The sequence below is a fragment of the Ovis canadensis genome, chromosome 11, assembly GCF_042477335.2.
Source record: "Ovis canadensis isolate MfBH-ARS-UI-01 breed Bighorn chromosome 11, ARS-UI_OviCan_v2, whole genome shotgun sequence".
NCBI classification, from domain to species: domain Eukaryota; kingdom Metazoa; phylum Chordata; class Mammalia; order Artiodactyla; family Bovidae; genus Ovis; species Ovis canadensis.
In genome coordinates this window covers 37,338,583-37,352,767 of record NC_091255.1, presented here as the reverse complement: position 1 = coordinate 37,352,767, position 14,185 = coordinate 37,338,583, and the positions used below count along the sequence as shown (strand labels likewise).

Here is a 14,185-nt window from a genome sequence, read left to right as displayed (position 1 = left end):
GTGAGCCCCGGGTGAGGGCGGCAGCGCGCGGACGGTCTCGGGGGAGGCCAGGCTTCCGGGGAGCGGGTGATCGCTAGGCATTGGGGCCGGGGGCCTTTCAGAATGAGGGGTGGGGGAGCAGGGATCCTTCTGCTGCCGCCGAGAGCCGGGGGTTGAGGGGCTGCGCTCCGTCGCATCCCGCCGCCACTCTCGGTCCTGCAGGGGTGGCTGGGGTGGGAGACGCGGTGTACACTTGGAGGAGTTCCAGCGCCGAATCTCTGAGCCGCATCTCCATCCTGGTGGTGGAGCTGGCTGATGCGGGACTCCTGTGAAAGTGAAGTACAGAGTAACCTTTTTGGTGGAACCCAAGTCCCTCTGGTCAATTTCCTTATTTCGCCGGTAGCGAAACCGAGGTTCAGAATTCACGGGAGTAAGCGAGTTAGTAACCAGTTGACGCTGGGGTCTAGATCTTGTGCGCCCTTCAAAGAAAACTTACAGGAATCTGGGAAGGAAATTATGCCTGTTGTTGATAAGGTATTTTATCCTCACCTCAGTATCATGAAGACTGTCTACAGCAGCAACTTATGCAGTAAAACAGTAGCTGAGAAGAGTCTTTTATTCAACAGTAAAGTCCCTAGGACTGAATGATGAAAGGCACAAATTCCGATCCAAGGAACCTACTGCAATAGCATATTCACTTGAGCTTTTCGTTTACTAATTAAAAACCGTCTAGCTCTACAAAGTTCTTTTTGGAGAATATGTCTCACATTAGTACTTCTAACATAGTTTATAGTTAATTTGCAGACAGTCTGGATATTAATAGATTAACTTTGCAAGATCAAAGTTAATCTACCTAGGATCTGGATTGTCTGGACCAATGGCTTAACTGATTCCATACTATTTTTTTTTCACCTGATTTTAACACCCTGATAGAAAAATTTAGAAAATACTGAATATTTGCAGAGGGAAAAAAAGAAAAAAGAAACATCCTTAATTCTATCATCTGGAATAATTGCTGTTGACTTTTTAAATGAATTTTTTACTTTGTGTAATATATGTGTGTATATAATGTATTTTATAGAAACAGAGACCATTTCTCTGTATCACAAATATTCCCTGAAAACACAATCTTTATGTTGCTTAATAGTGTATCATGTGAATAACCATGATGGAGTGTGATTTAATCATTGTCCCTTTGTACCTTTTTAAAAAACACTACGGTTTTTTTGCTTTTATTTTTTTTAATTGCCCCTTGGTACCATCTCTCACTTCTTTGACTTGCTTCCTAGAAGTGGAGCTACTGGGTCCAAGAGTATGAACATCTTTAAGGCCCTTGATACAGATGGCTGCGTTGCCCTCCACTTCATGGAGGCTAATTCCCTCATTTTACACATAAGGTAGGATATATAGCTCAGAAATAAGGTAGAGGTCCCAGGGTATCCATTTAGATGGGTGGAAACTATCCCCAAGCCCCTAGGCCTCTTCCTCGGTTAACGTGCAAAAAGCACAGATAATTTCTCCTGCTACTCTGAAGAAGTTTAACTTAGCAGCTTTCTCATGTTTGTTGAAAGTGAGACACTGGGGGACTCTGCTGTGCTCAGTCAACTTCCTTGCAAAGTGGGCTGCTGATCAGGAGAGCAGAAAGGAGTAGGGAATAGGACTTAGAAAAATCTAGAAAAACAGACTTGATTACAGCTTCGCCCTCCTGCGATCGAGAATCATGTCAGTGATGCTTTACTCATGTTTGGAAGTAGAATATGACTGTTACTCTTTTAATGGCATATCAAAGCAAATGGTAAGCTCACTGTGTGATAGAAATATCGCATGGTGACTGTCTCTGAACAGGCTCTTTGCTAAAAGTTAATCAGCTTTATCACTTTTTCGCTCTCCATTCCAGTTCCTCAGCCTCTGTCATGGCGTCACCATCCTCTTAGTCTCTTAAACCTAAAAAACTCTAGTTATCTACTTTTTCTTCATTCGTCCTGTCAGATTATTGACTCATCTCCATGATTTTTATTTTTTTCTCTTCTGCTGTTGTCCAATCCTTTATAGCCTTATGGTTTACAGAAGTAAATGTTGGTGGCTAGTTATGGAGCTGAATAGCTGGAGAAGTCTTCTACTGGTCTCCTTTACTCTTCTTTCATTCCCAATGATTTGTGTACATGGAGTTCAGGTTACTTTTCCTAAACTAGCACTTTAGGCGCCTGTGTGTTTGATTCCATCGTGAGGTTGCCCATTACCACTAGGCCAGTGGTTCTCAAGCTGTGCTATAGATTGGAATCTCCCGGGGAGCTTTACAACTCCTCACGTCTAGGGCAAGGCCCCTGCCAATTCAATCAGAATACTTGGGGTATGAGGAAGCTTTAAAACACGTCCCCAGTGATTCAGGGGGTTTCCAAGGTACTTCAGTGGTAAAGAATCTGCCTGCTGATGCCGGAGATGCAGCTTGGATCCCTGGGTGGGAAGATCCCCTGGAGAAGGAAAGGGCAACCCATTCCAGTATTATTGCCGGGAAATCCCATGGACAGAGGAGCCTGGCAAGCTACAACCCATGGGGTCACAAAAGAGTTGGACACAACTGAGGACTTGCAGACCAGACAGTGATCCACATGTATAGAAGAACTTCAGAACCAGTTTGTAGAGCTCATGTGAGAACCAAGGATTAGGAGCAAGGCAACTGGGGTTTTGGCCGTAAGCGTTTCACATAACCTCTTCAAGGCCTCAGTTTCTCTGTAAAAGTATACCCCACAGTTCTCAAATTCCCTTCAAACCTTATTATTATGCTACTCAAGACTCTGCAGAAACTAACTTCAACTCCTTTCTGCCATCTTGTTCTTCACTGTCCTACCCAGGACCACCCCTCAGCCGACCATGCCAGGCTCTTTCCCTTCCTTTCAACTTTGCTTGCTTCCTGTGCCTCTCACCTCTTCTAAAAGGTGCTCCTCCCTCTTGCTGGAGTGAGAGGCCTGCTTTGACCTTGTGGTTCAGCCCAAGGTATAACCTCTTGGCCCAGCCTTATCAGGTCCAAGTGTCTCGGCCAGTAATTTCTGTCACTTCCAAACTCCAGAAATACGCACTTGTCATTTCTACTCCTCATCTGTCAGGATGTATGTTACACCTTATTATTGATTTGCATTTGTGTGGTCTAGGACCACAGAGCCAGACCCAAGAAGCTCTTTTCATTGATGATGACATGGAGGGAAAATGGGGAAATGTGGCAGAGTTGGGGCCAGCACCCAATTTTCCTTATCAGCCTCCTGTTTCCTTAATTATGTATTGGCTTATATCACCTGCTCACTTTTGGTATAATGAATATATATGCATATATATATATATATATAGTACATAGTGGGGGAGGTTGTGGGGTCCACGATCAGCTCGTGGACATTCTTCTGATTAGGTGGTGGTGAGGTGATCGAGAATCAGCATCATCAACCTTGTGGTTCCAAAATCAGTCTGGGTTCTACGGTTAAAGTCATCTGCCTGCTGGGGGTTTCAGTATCTGCAAGACAGCTTGAAGGACACGGCTCAGAAAACTGTCTACCACCCTTGAGGAGGAAGTTTAGGTCCCTGACTTTGCTTAATGGCTAAACTATTCTTATTTTGTCTTGCTTGAGTGTTTTCCTTTCTTTCTGCATTTTCTTGCTTCTCAAAATTTACTCTTTGGAACTCAAGGAAGGCCTAGGAGGCTAAAGCTTTTCTATAGACAGGAGGCAGGTGGAAGACATGGAGGTAAGGGTCTAGTCCAGGAATGCCCCATAGGTTATGCTACCTCATTGGATCCTTATTAAATTTAAAACGTAAAGCTCTTAGCATAGAACCTGGCCCAGATCAGGTACTCAGTTGTTATCCATAGTTATAGTTACTATAGTTAGAGTCCTCAGGGAAAGGACTGGAAATTGTTTTTTTCTCTTTGTTCAAAAAGACATTAGCCAGGTCCCCTCAGTGTTCAGGTGACACATGGGAATTCAAAGATTTTAAGAAGTGGCTTGTTTATTTTTTTCAGGCAAAAATTAGAACATTAGATTCCACAGCAGGTCTAAATATTGTTTATTGGCACAGTCCTGGAAAATATATCTGTCATGTATTCATAGTCTCCACCATTTAGAAGAGATGAAATGTGTATACACTTAGATATTTTCCGAAAGAGATAAAAAGTGAAAAGGCTGTTAGCAAAGGAAAAATTAAGGGACTGTTAGAGATTCATTGTGAGCTCTTCAAAGCCCCCACCCCTGCTGAATAGCAAATAGAAGCTCAGGATATGTTTTGAGAGAATTCTGGTGTCTGGTGTCCTTTGTCCTCAGAGCATTATGCTACCTGTTGTTCTGTAGGGCTCTTCCCTAAACAGCTGCTGTCCTGGCCTCTCACTCTCCATCCTTTTATCCTGCCTTATTTTCTTTATTCAGTTCAGTCCGTTTCCTCAGTCAGGTCTGACTCTTTGCGACCCCACAGACTGCAGCACGCCAGGCCTCCCTGTCTATCACCAGCTCTCGAAGTTTGCTCAAACTCATGTCCATTGAGTCAGTGATGCCATCCAATCATCTCATCCTCTCGTCCCCTTCTCCTCCTGCCTTCAGTCTTTCCCAGCAATAGGGTCTTTTCCAGTGAGTCAGTGCTTCGCATCAGGTGGCCAAAGTATTGGAGTTCTAGCTTCAGCATCAGTCCTTCCAGTGAATATTCAGGACTGATTTCTTTTAGGATTGACTGGTTAGATCTCCTTGCAGTCCAAGGGACTCTCAAGAATCTTCTCCAACACCACAGTTCAAAAGCATCAATTCTTCGGTGCTCAGCTTTGTTTATAGTCCAACTCTCACATCCATACATGACCACTGGAAAAAACATAGCCTTGACTAAACAGACCTTTGTTGGCAAAGTAATGTCTCTACTTTTTAATGTGCTGTCTAGGTTGGTCATAACTTTTCTTCCAAGGAGTAAGCGTCTTTTAATTTCATGGCTGCAGTCACCATGAATTGCAGTCGCTGCAATTTCACCTGCAGTGATTTTGGAGCCCCCAAAAATAAAGTCTCTCACTGCTTCCCCATCTGTTTGCCATGAAGTGATGGGACCAGATGCCATGATCTTAGTTTTCTGAATGTTGAGCTTTAAGCCAACTTTTCACTCTCCTCTTTCATTTTCATCAAGAGGCTCTTTAGTTCTTCTTCGCTTTCTGCCATAAGGGTAAGTGTCATCTGCATATCTGAAGTTATTGATATTTGATATTTCTCCTGGCAATCTTGATTCCAGTTTGTGCTTCATCCAGCCCAGTGTTTCTCATGATGTACTCTGCATATAAATTAAATAAGCAGGGTGACAATGTACAGCCTTGACGTACTCCTTTCCCTGTTTGGAACCAGTCTGTTGTTCCATGTCCAATTCTAACTGTTGCTTCCTGACCTGCATATAGATTTCTCAAGAGGCAGGTCTGGTATTCCCATCTTTTTCAGAATTTTCCACAGTTTGTGGTGATCTACAGTCAAATGCTTTGGCATAGTCAATAAAGCAGAAATAGATGTTTTTCTGGAACTCTCTTGCTTTTTTGATAATCCAGCGGATGTTGGCAATTTGATGTCTGGTTCCTCTGCCTTTTCTAAATCCAGCTTGAACATCTGGAAGCTCAGAGTTCACATACTATTGAAGCCTGGATTGGAGAATTTGAGCATTACTTTACTAGCATGTGAGATGAGTGCAATTGTGCGGTAGTTTGAGCGTTCTTTGGCATTACTTTTCTTTGACATTGGAATGAAAACTACCTTTTCCAGTCCTGTGGCCACCGCTGAGTTTTCCAAATTTGCTGACATATTGAGTGCAGCACTTTCACAGCATCATCGTTTAGGATTAGACATAGCTCAGCTGGAATTCCATCACCTCCACTAGCTTTGTAGTGATGCTGCTTCCTAATGCCCACTTGACTTCACATTCCAGGATATCTGGCTCTAGGTGAGTCATCACACCATCCTGTGTGATCTAAGTCATGAAGATCTTTTTTGTATAGTTCTTCTGTGTTTTCTTGCCACCTCTTATTATTATCTTCTGCTTCTGTTAGGTCCATACTATTTCTGTCCTTTATTGTGCCCATCTTTGCATGAAATTTTCCCTTGGTATCTCTAATTTTCTTGAAGAGATCTCTAGTCTTTTCCATTCTGTTGTTTTCCTCTATTTCTTTGCATTGATCGCTGAGGAAGGCTTTCTTTTCCCTCCTTGCTGTTCTTTGGAACTCTGCATTTAAATGGGTATATCCGTCCTTTTCTCCTTTGCTTTTCACTTCTCTTCTTTTCACAGCTATTTCTAAGGCCTCTTCAGACAGCCGTTTTGCTTTTTTGCATTTCTTTTTCTTGGGGATGGTCTTGTTCCCTGTCTCCTGTACAGTGTCACGAACCTCCGTCCATAGTTCATCAGGCACTCTTGTCTATCAGATCTAATCCCTTGAATCTATTTCTCACTTCCACTGTATAATTGTAAGGGATTTGATTTAGGTCATACCTGAATGGTCTAGTGGTTTTCCCTACTTTCTTCAATTTAAGTCTGAATTTGGCAATAAGGAGTTCATGATCTGAGCCACAGTCAGCTCCTGGTCTTGTTTCTGCTGACTGTATAGAGCTTCTCCATCTTTGGCTGCAAAGAATATAATCAATCTGATTTCATCATTGACCATCTGGTGATGTCCATGTGTAGAGACTTCTCTTGTGTTGTTGGAAGAGGGTGTTTGCTATGACCAGTGCGTTCTCTTGGCAGAACTCTAGTAGTCTTTGCCCTGCTTCATTCTGTACTCCAAGGCCAAATTTGCGTGTTACTCCAGGTGTTTCTTGACTTCCTACTTTTGCATTCCAGTCTGCTGTAATGAAAAGGACATCTTTTGGGGGTGTTAGTTCTAGAAGGTCTTGTAGGTCTTCATAGAACCATTCAACTTCAGCTTCTTCAGTGTAACTGGTTGGGGCATAGACTTGGATTACTGTGATATTGAATGGTTTGCCTTGGAAATGAACAGAAATCATTCTGTCGTTTTTGAGATTACACCCAAGTACTGCATTTCAGACTCTTTTGTTGATGATGATGGCTACTCCACTTCTTCTAAGGGATTCCTGCCCACAGTAGTAGATATAATGGTCATCTGAGTTAAATTCACCCATTCCACTCCATTTTAGTTCGCTGATTCCTAAAATGTCAACGTTCACTCTTGTCATCTCCTGTTTGCCTTGATTCATGGACCCAACATTCCAGGTTCCTATGCAATATTGCTCTTTACAGCATTGGACTTTACTTCTATCACTAGTCACATCCACAATTGGATGTTGTTTTTGCTTTGGTTTCGTCTCTTCATTCTTTCTGGAGTTATTTCTCCACTGATCTCCAGTAGCATATTGGGCACCTACCAACCTGAGGAGTTCATCTTTCGGTGTCCTATCTCTTTGTCTTTTCATACTGTTCATGGGGTTCTCAAGGCAAGAATACTGAAGTGGTTTGCCATTCCCTTCTCCAGTGGACCACGTTCTGTCAGAACTCTCCACCATGACCCGTTGTCCATCTTGGGTGGCCTTATACGGCATGGCTCATAATTTCACTGAGTTAGACAAGGCTGTGGTCCATGTGATCAGATTGGTTAGTTTTCTGTGATTGTGGTTTTCAGTTTGTCTGCCATCTGATGGAGGAGAAGAGGCTGATGGAAGCTTCCTGATGGGAGAGACTGACTGAGGGGGAAACTGGGTCTTGTTTTGATCAGTGGGGCCATGCTCAGTAAATCTTTAATTCAATTTTCTGTTGATGGATGCAGCTATGTTCCCTCCCTGTTATTTACCTGGGGCCAAACTATGGTGGAGGTACTGAAGATAATGGGGACCTCCTTCAAAAGGTCCCATGCACGCGCTGCTACTCTCAGTGCCCCCAGCCCTGCAGCAGGCCGACCCACGCCTCTGCCGGAGACTTCTGGGCACTCCTGGGCGAGTCTGGGTCAGTCTCTTGTGGGGTCACTGCTCCTTTCTCCTGGGTCCTGGTGTACACAAGGTTCTGTCTGTGCCCTCCAGGAGTCTGTTTCCCTAGTCCTGTGTAAGTTCTGGCAGCTCTGTGTTGGGTTTAATGGCGACCTCCTCCAGTACGGCTTGTGTATACCCAGGTCTGCCGCACCCAGAGCCTCTGCCCCTGCGGCAGTCCACTGCTGGTAAAACAGGAGAAATTAAAGAGATGCCCTGCTTCATTTGGTCTCAGTGATTAAGTTAACAATGAATGGATCGGTTGTAATGTCCGTTTGACCTGTGGCAACCCACTCCAGTATTCTTGCCTGGAGAATTCCATGGACAGAGGAGTCTGGTGGGCCTACAGTGCATGGAGTCACAAAGAGTCAGACACGACTGAGTGACTGACACACACAGGTTGTCCCGTACCTCCACAGGAGACACTCAAACACAGTTCCGTCTCAGTCTCTGTGGGGTCTCTTGAGTTCGTTGTTCATTGCTGTGTTCTCCCATGCCTGGAGCAGTGCTGGGCTCTCCAGAAATGTTTGCTGAATGTTTTGTGAATGAATGCATTGGGATGCTTTATCAGGGGGCAGAGATCACAGTGGTTGGGAGCACAGACTTGCTCGGGGCCAGGCAGCTGGGGTTTGCAGCTGGAGGTGTCAGTTGGGCAAGTGGCTCTACCTCCCTGTGCCTGATTTTTCTCAAGTATGTGCTGGGGATGGGGACCCAGCTCCCAGCGTTCTTGTGTGGCTGGGGTGAGTTATTACAAAGGAAGAGTTGAGAAGGGAACCCATCCCATAGTGAGCTACCGTTCACCGTGTGTATGCCTCTACTGCCCCTCTTATCATCCCCCCTTCCTGTTGGCTGTTGTGACTAGAATTACAAACTGCAACTTTAGATTACGCTGAAATTTCCTTTAAGGAACTTTCAACATGTCTCTCCCTTTATGACTCTGACGCAGGTTCTCCACCTACGATTCTACCTGCCAACTTGCACAAGAGATTGCCGAGAAAATTCAGCAGCGAAATCAGTATGAAAGAAATGGTGAAAATACAACCAAGGTAAGGCTAGGAGAGACTGGGCCCTTCAGAGCATTTGTTTGAGCTCTGAGGTCTGAAAACTCCCCCCTTTCAGAGGCTGTATGTGTAACAACCTGTGTGTGTTAGTCACTTAGTCGTGTCTGACTCTTTGTGACTCCATGCACTGTAGGCCCACCAGACTCCTCTGTCCATGGAATTCTCCAGGCAAGAATACTGGAGTGGGTTGCCACAGGTCAAATGGACATTACAGCCGATCCATTCACTGTTAACTTAATCACTGAGACCAAATGAAGCAGGGCATCTCTTTAATTTCTCCTGTTTTATCTTAAAAGCTGCTAGCAGTTTTATAGTCTAGTTCCAGAGTTCGTACACTGTCCCCCAGGTGGTAAATCTGTCAGGCTCTGCAGAAGAAGAGGCAAGTTCTCACCTCTTTGAGTAACCATTCTCAACAAAATGATGATAGTCTTTTATCTTTTTTTTACATTTTACATTTAAACATGATCATCCTCCGCTTTCGGGCTGTAAAAAAGACAGTGGTGGGATTTGGCAAGGTTTTTTCCAGCAAATTCTGAGTCCACGCCAATTCCTTTGATTCTAATCCAGCATCACAGGTTTCTTTGTAACTTCCCCATTCCAAATTAATGTTTTCCTTTTCCTGCAGTGAGAACCCAGGTTTCCATAAGCACTGATGTGTTCTTGCTCATTTGGTCTCTCTTAGGAGTGAAAGTCACTCAGTGGTGTCCGACTCTTTGTGACCCCATGGACTATACAGTCCATGGAATTCTCCAGGCCAAAAACTGGAGTGGGTAGCCTTTCCCTTCTCTGTGGGATCTTCCCAACCTAGGGATCGAACCCAGGTCTCCCACATTGTGAGTGGATTCTTTACCAGCTGAGCCACCAAGGAAGCCCAAGAATTCTGGAGTGGGTAGCTTATCCTTTCTCCAGTGGATCTTCCTGACCCAGGGATCAAACCAGAGTCTCCTGCATTGCAGGTGGATTCTTTACCCGCTGAGCTACATGGGAAGCCCGGTCTCTCTTATAGTTTATACAAAAAAGTTTTCAGAATCGTTACACAGGCACCGCTACATATGCTAAGTGTAGTTTGAGTCTCTTTATTGTTATTTTTTAAATTTAGAATATCTCACTAAGGATACTAAGGTTATTCTGTTTTAAAGATACGAGAATTGATTATTTTTTTCTGTATCTTATGCTCTCCTCTGTATCTATTGATATTCATTTTCAGGGTTTGCTTTTTTCCCTGCCCTTAAATTTAAAATATGTAAAACATTTATACAGTACAGAAGTCAGTATTATATGCAAAGGTATACTCAAAGTCTTGTCTCCATTCCACCCTTTTTCTTGCCTCCTTCAACTTCTTCTTAGAGTAATCCTTTGTTTTTTAACTTACTTTCTCATTTATTCTTCCTGTGTTACTTGTGGAAATAAGCATCTGGGGTGTGTGTGTGTGTGTGTGTGTGTGTGTGTATTCTCATTTCTCTTCCTTTAACAAAAAGGTTGCTCTTTTGTATCTTGCTCTTCACTTAACAGTAGTATCACAGAAATGTTAACCCGTTGAAATCTTTTTGTTTTTTTCTTAGGACTTTATAGTGCTCTACTGTGTGTTGTTGTTTAGTCGCTAAATTGTGTCTGATTCCTTTGTTTCCCATGTACTGCAGCACACCAGGCTCCTCTGTTCATGGGATTTCCCAGGCAAGAATACTAGAGTGGGTTGCCATTTCCTTCTCCAGGAGATCTTTCCAACCCAGGGATCTAACCCAAGTCTCCTTCACTGGCAGGCAGATTCTTTTCCATTGAACCACCAAGGAAACCCCTATTGTGTGTGCTATAGTTCATTAACCTGTCTCCTAAGAATAGGCATTTAGATTGTTTCCTATATTTTGCTCTTAAGAATAATGCTGCAATACATAGCTTTGTGATTTTTTTTTTTTCTTTTAAGAGTGAATTCTCAGAACCAGGGCATTTGTGATTTCTTTTTTTTTTTTTTAACCTGTTGCCAAATTACCGTCCACAGGGGTTGTCACCTTTGGCTTCCCAGGTTGGCCAGCAGAGGGCGTTGTCAATTTCCTGAATTTTTGCCAACCTAATGAGATAAAATATTTTAGTGTAATTTTATTTTATTTATTTTTTAAATTGAGGCATAATTGAATTACAATATTATATTTGTTTCAGGTATGCAGCATAGGGATTTGATATTTTTGTACATTATAGTGTGATCACAGATAAGTCTAGTTACCATCTTACCATATGAAATTATTATAATATTATTGACTATATTCCCTATGCTGTACATTATATTCCCTTGACTTCCTTACTTTATAACTGGAAGTTTGTACCTGTTAATCTTCTTCACCTTCCAGTGTAGTTTTAAGTTTGCATTTTTCATGATATGAAGTGAAGTATGTTTTCACATTCTTAAGAAAGCTGAGTGCTGAAGAATTGATGCTTTTGAACTGTGGTGTTGGAGAGGACTCTTGAGAGTCCCTTGGACTGCAAGGAGATCCAACCAGTACATTCTAAAGGAGATCAGCCCTGGGTGTTCTTTGGAAGGAATGATGCTAAAGCTGAAACTCCAGTACTTTGGCCACCTCATGCGAAGAGTTGACTCATTGGAAAAGACTCTGATGCTGGGAGGGATTGGGGGCAGGAGAAGAAGGGGACGACAGAGGATGAGATGGCTAGATGGCATCACCAATTCGATGGACAAGAGTTTGAGTGAACTCCGGGGGTTGGTGATGGACAAGGAGGCCTGGCGTGCTGCTATTCATGGGGTTGCAAAGAGTCGGACATGACTGAGTGACTGAACTGAACTGAACTGAAGCACTATATGTATATATATATTCTGTAAATTAATTCCCTGTCTTTTGCCCATTTTTTTCTATTGGATTATTGTTGGGTTTTTTATTTTTTATTTTTAAGAGCTCTTTATGTATTAGGGAGATTAGCTCTTTCTGATATATTGTAATTATTTCCTCTCCTTTGTCATTTGTTGCTTGACTTTGCCATGGTAGCTTCTGTCATATGAAAGTTTTAGTTTTTTTTTTAATAAAGCTATCAATTTTTAATTGCCTCTGCATTTTCACTTACAGCTTTTGCTACTTGTAGGTTATAAAGGAATTTGTTCTGATTTCTTCTAGCAAATTCATGGTTTCATTTTTTACATTTAGATCCCTGATCCATTCAGCCAGTATCATCTTCTGATGATAAACCATTCTGCTAGGTCACTTCAGTCCGACTCTGTATGCCCCTATGGACTATAGCCCACCAGGTTCCTCTGTCCATGGGCTTCTCCAAGCATGAATACTGGAGTGGGTTGCCATGCCCTTCTCCAGGGGATCTTCCCAACTCAGGGGTCTATCCCGCATCTCTTACATCTCCTGAATTGGCAGGCAGGTTCTTTACCACTAGCACCACCTGGGAAGCCCAATAAACCGTTTTACTAAGGGCTGGATGAAGCACAGACTGGGAATCAAGATTTCTGGGAGAAATATATCAATAACCTCAGATACACAGGTGACACCACCCTTATGGCAGAAAGCAAAGAAGAACTAAAGAGCCTCTTGATGAAATTGAAAGAAGAGAGTGAAAAAGTTGGCTTAAAACTCAACAGTCAGAAAACTAAGATCATGGTATCTGGTCCGATCACTTCATGGCAAATAGGGCAAATAGATGGGCAAACAATGGAAACAGTGTCAGACTTTATTTTGGGGAGGCTCCAAAATCACTGCAGATGGTGACTGCAGCCATCAAATTAAAAGACACTTGTTCCTTGGAATGAAAGGTATGACCAACCTAGACAGCATATTAAAAAGCAGAGACATTACTTTACCAACAAAGGTCCGTCTAGTCAATGCTATGGTTTTTCCAGTGGTCATATATGGATGTGAGAGTTGGACTGTGAAGAAAGCTGAGCACCAAAGAATTGATGCTTTTAAACTGTGGTGGTGGAGAAAACTCTTGAGAGTCCCTTGGACTGCAAGGAGATCCAACCAGTCAATCCTAAAGGATATCAGTCCTGAATATTCATTGGAAGGACTGATTTTGAAGCTGAAGCTCCAATACTTTGGCCACCTGATGCAAAGAATAGACTCATTGAAAAGACCCCGATGCTGGGAAAGATTGAAGGCAGGAGGAGAAGGGGACGACAGAGGATGAGATCGTTGGATGGCATCACTGATTTGATGGACAAGAGTCTGAGCAAGCTCCGGGAGTTGGTGATGGACAGGGAAGCCTGGCGCGCTGCAGTCCATGGGGTCGCAAAGAGTCAGACATGACTGAGTAACTGAACTGAACTGAATTATAAAAATGAGTTTTCCATGTGGCTGAATTATTGCCCAGGTTACATTAAATTCCTCAATGTAGGCTTTCTGGATTTAGGCTGTGTAAAATTTTAAACATTTAAAAAATGTCTCAGATTCACATGTCTATACCAATTCTGATGAACTTTAAAAAAATCTTTCTCTGATAAGTATACAATAGTTTAATATACATTTTAAAAGTTACTTATGCCATTGAGCATCTTTTCATTTATTTTTTAGATGTTTGTATTTCTTCCTTTATGAATTGACTGTTACATTCCTATACATGTTCTTAACCTAGCTTATTATTTCTTAATTTCCAAGTGTTTCTTACCTATTTGTTAACTAAGCTTTGAGTAAGCTTTGATCTGGCACATTTGGTACAAATATTTTTTCTATTAATTTGGATTTTATAAATTACTTTTTAAAAATATACATACTTGTTTTTAAAATTAAATACTTGTTTTACTTGAAATTATCACTGTTTTTATTCATGGCCTTTTCTAAGATAATAGTTAGAAAGGCTTTTCATACTCAGGGATTATATTAATAGAAATAGTTTGTCTACCTAAATTTTCTTTAAACTTTCTCCTCTTTTTTAATCTTTTTTAGAACACAGAAATATTTACAATATTTGAAATTTGTGTATTGTAATTTTTTCCCCATTTGCTAAATTATTAATCCCTACCCAAGCATGAAATAATTCCTGTTTCATTCACTGAATTTTTACACAGCTGCACTGTTTTTGGACCTTCTGTTCTTTTGCACTAATGAAGCCATTGGTAACTTCTAGCATCCTACCCTTGCAGTTTTTTTAATAAGGATTTAACCTCTGATTGTGTAAGGCCCCCTTTGTAACACATATCCTTGATCTTTCTATGTTTCCCTTCATTTATCCTCC

At 42.2% G+C, this 14,185-nt stretch overlaps 1 protein-coding gene across 4 annotated transcripts in view; it reads left to right on the top strand.

Annotated features, from left to right (window-relative positions):
• Positions 1 to 14,185, top strand: part of STX8 (syntaxin 8) — a 200,609-nt gene that overhangs the window by 761 nt on the left and 185,663 nt on the right. For 2 of the 4 annotated variants that reach the window (XM_069603551.1, XM_069603552.1), the window contains exons 2-3: positions 1,269 to 1,376; positions 8,890 to 8,989. In XM_069603551.1, coding sequence (XP_069459652.1) covers positions 1,294 to 1,376; positions 8,890 to 8,989 — 183 coding nt within the window. In that variant the 5' untranslated portion in view covers positions 1,269 to 1,293. The remainder of the gene's footprint in view (positions 1 to 1,268; positions 1,377 to 8,889; positions 8,990 to 14,185) is intronic. The other 2 variants (XM_069603553.1, XM_069603554.1) reach the window with 1 other exon arrangement.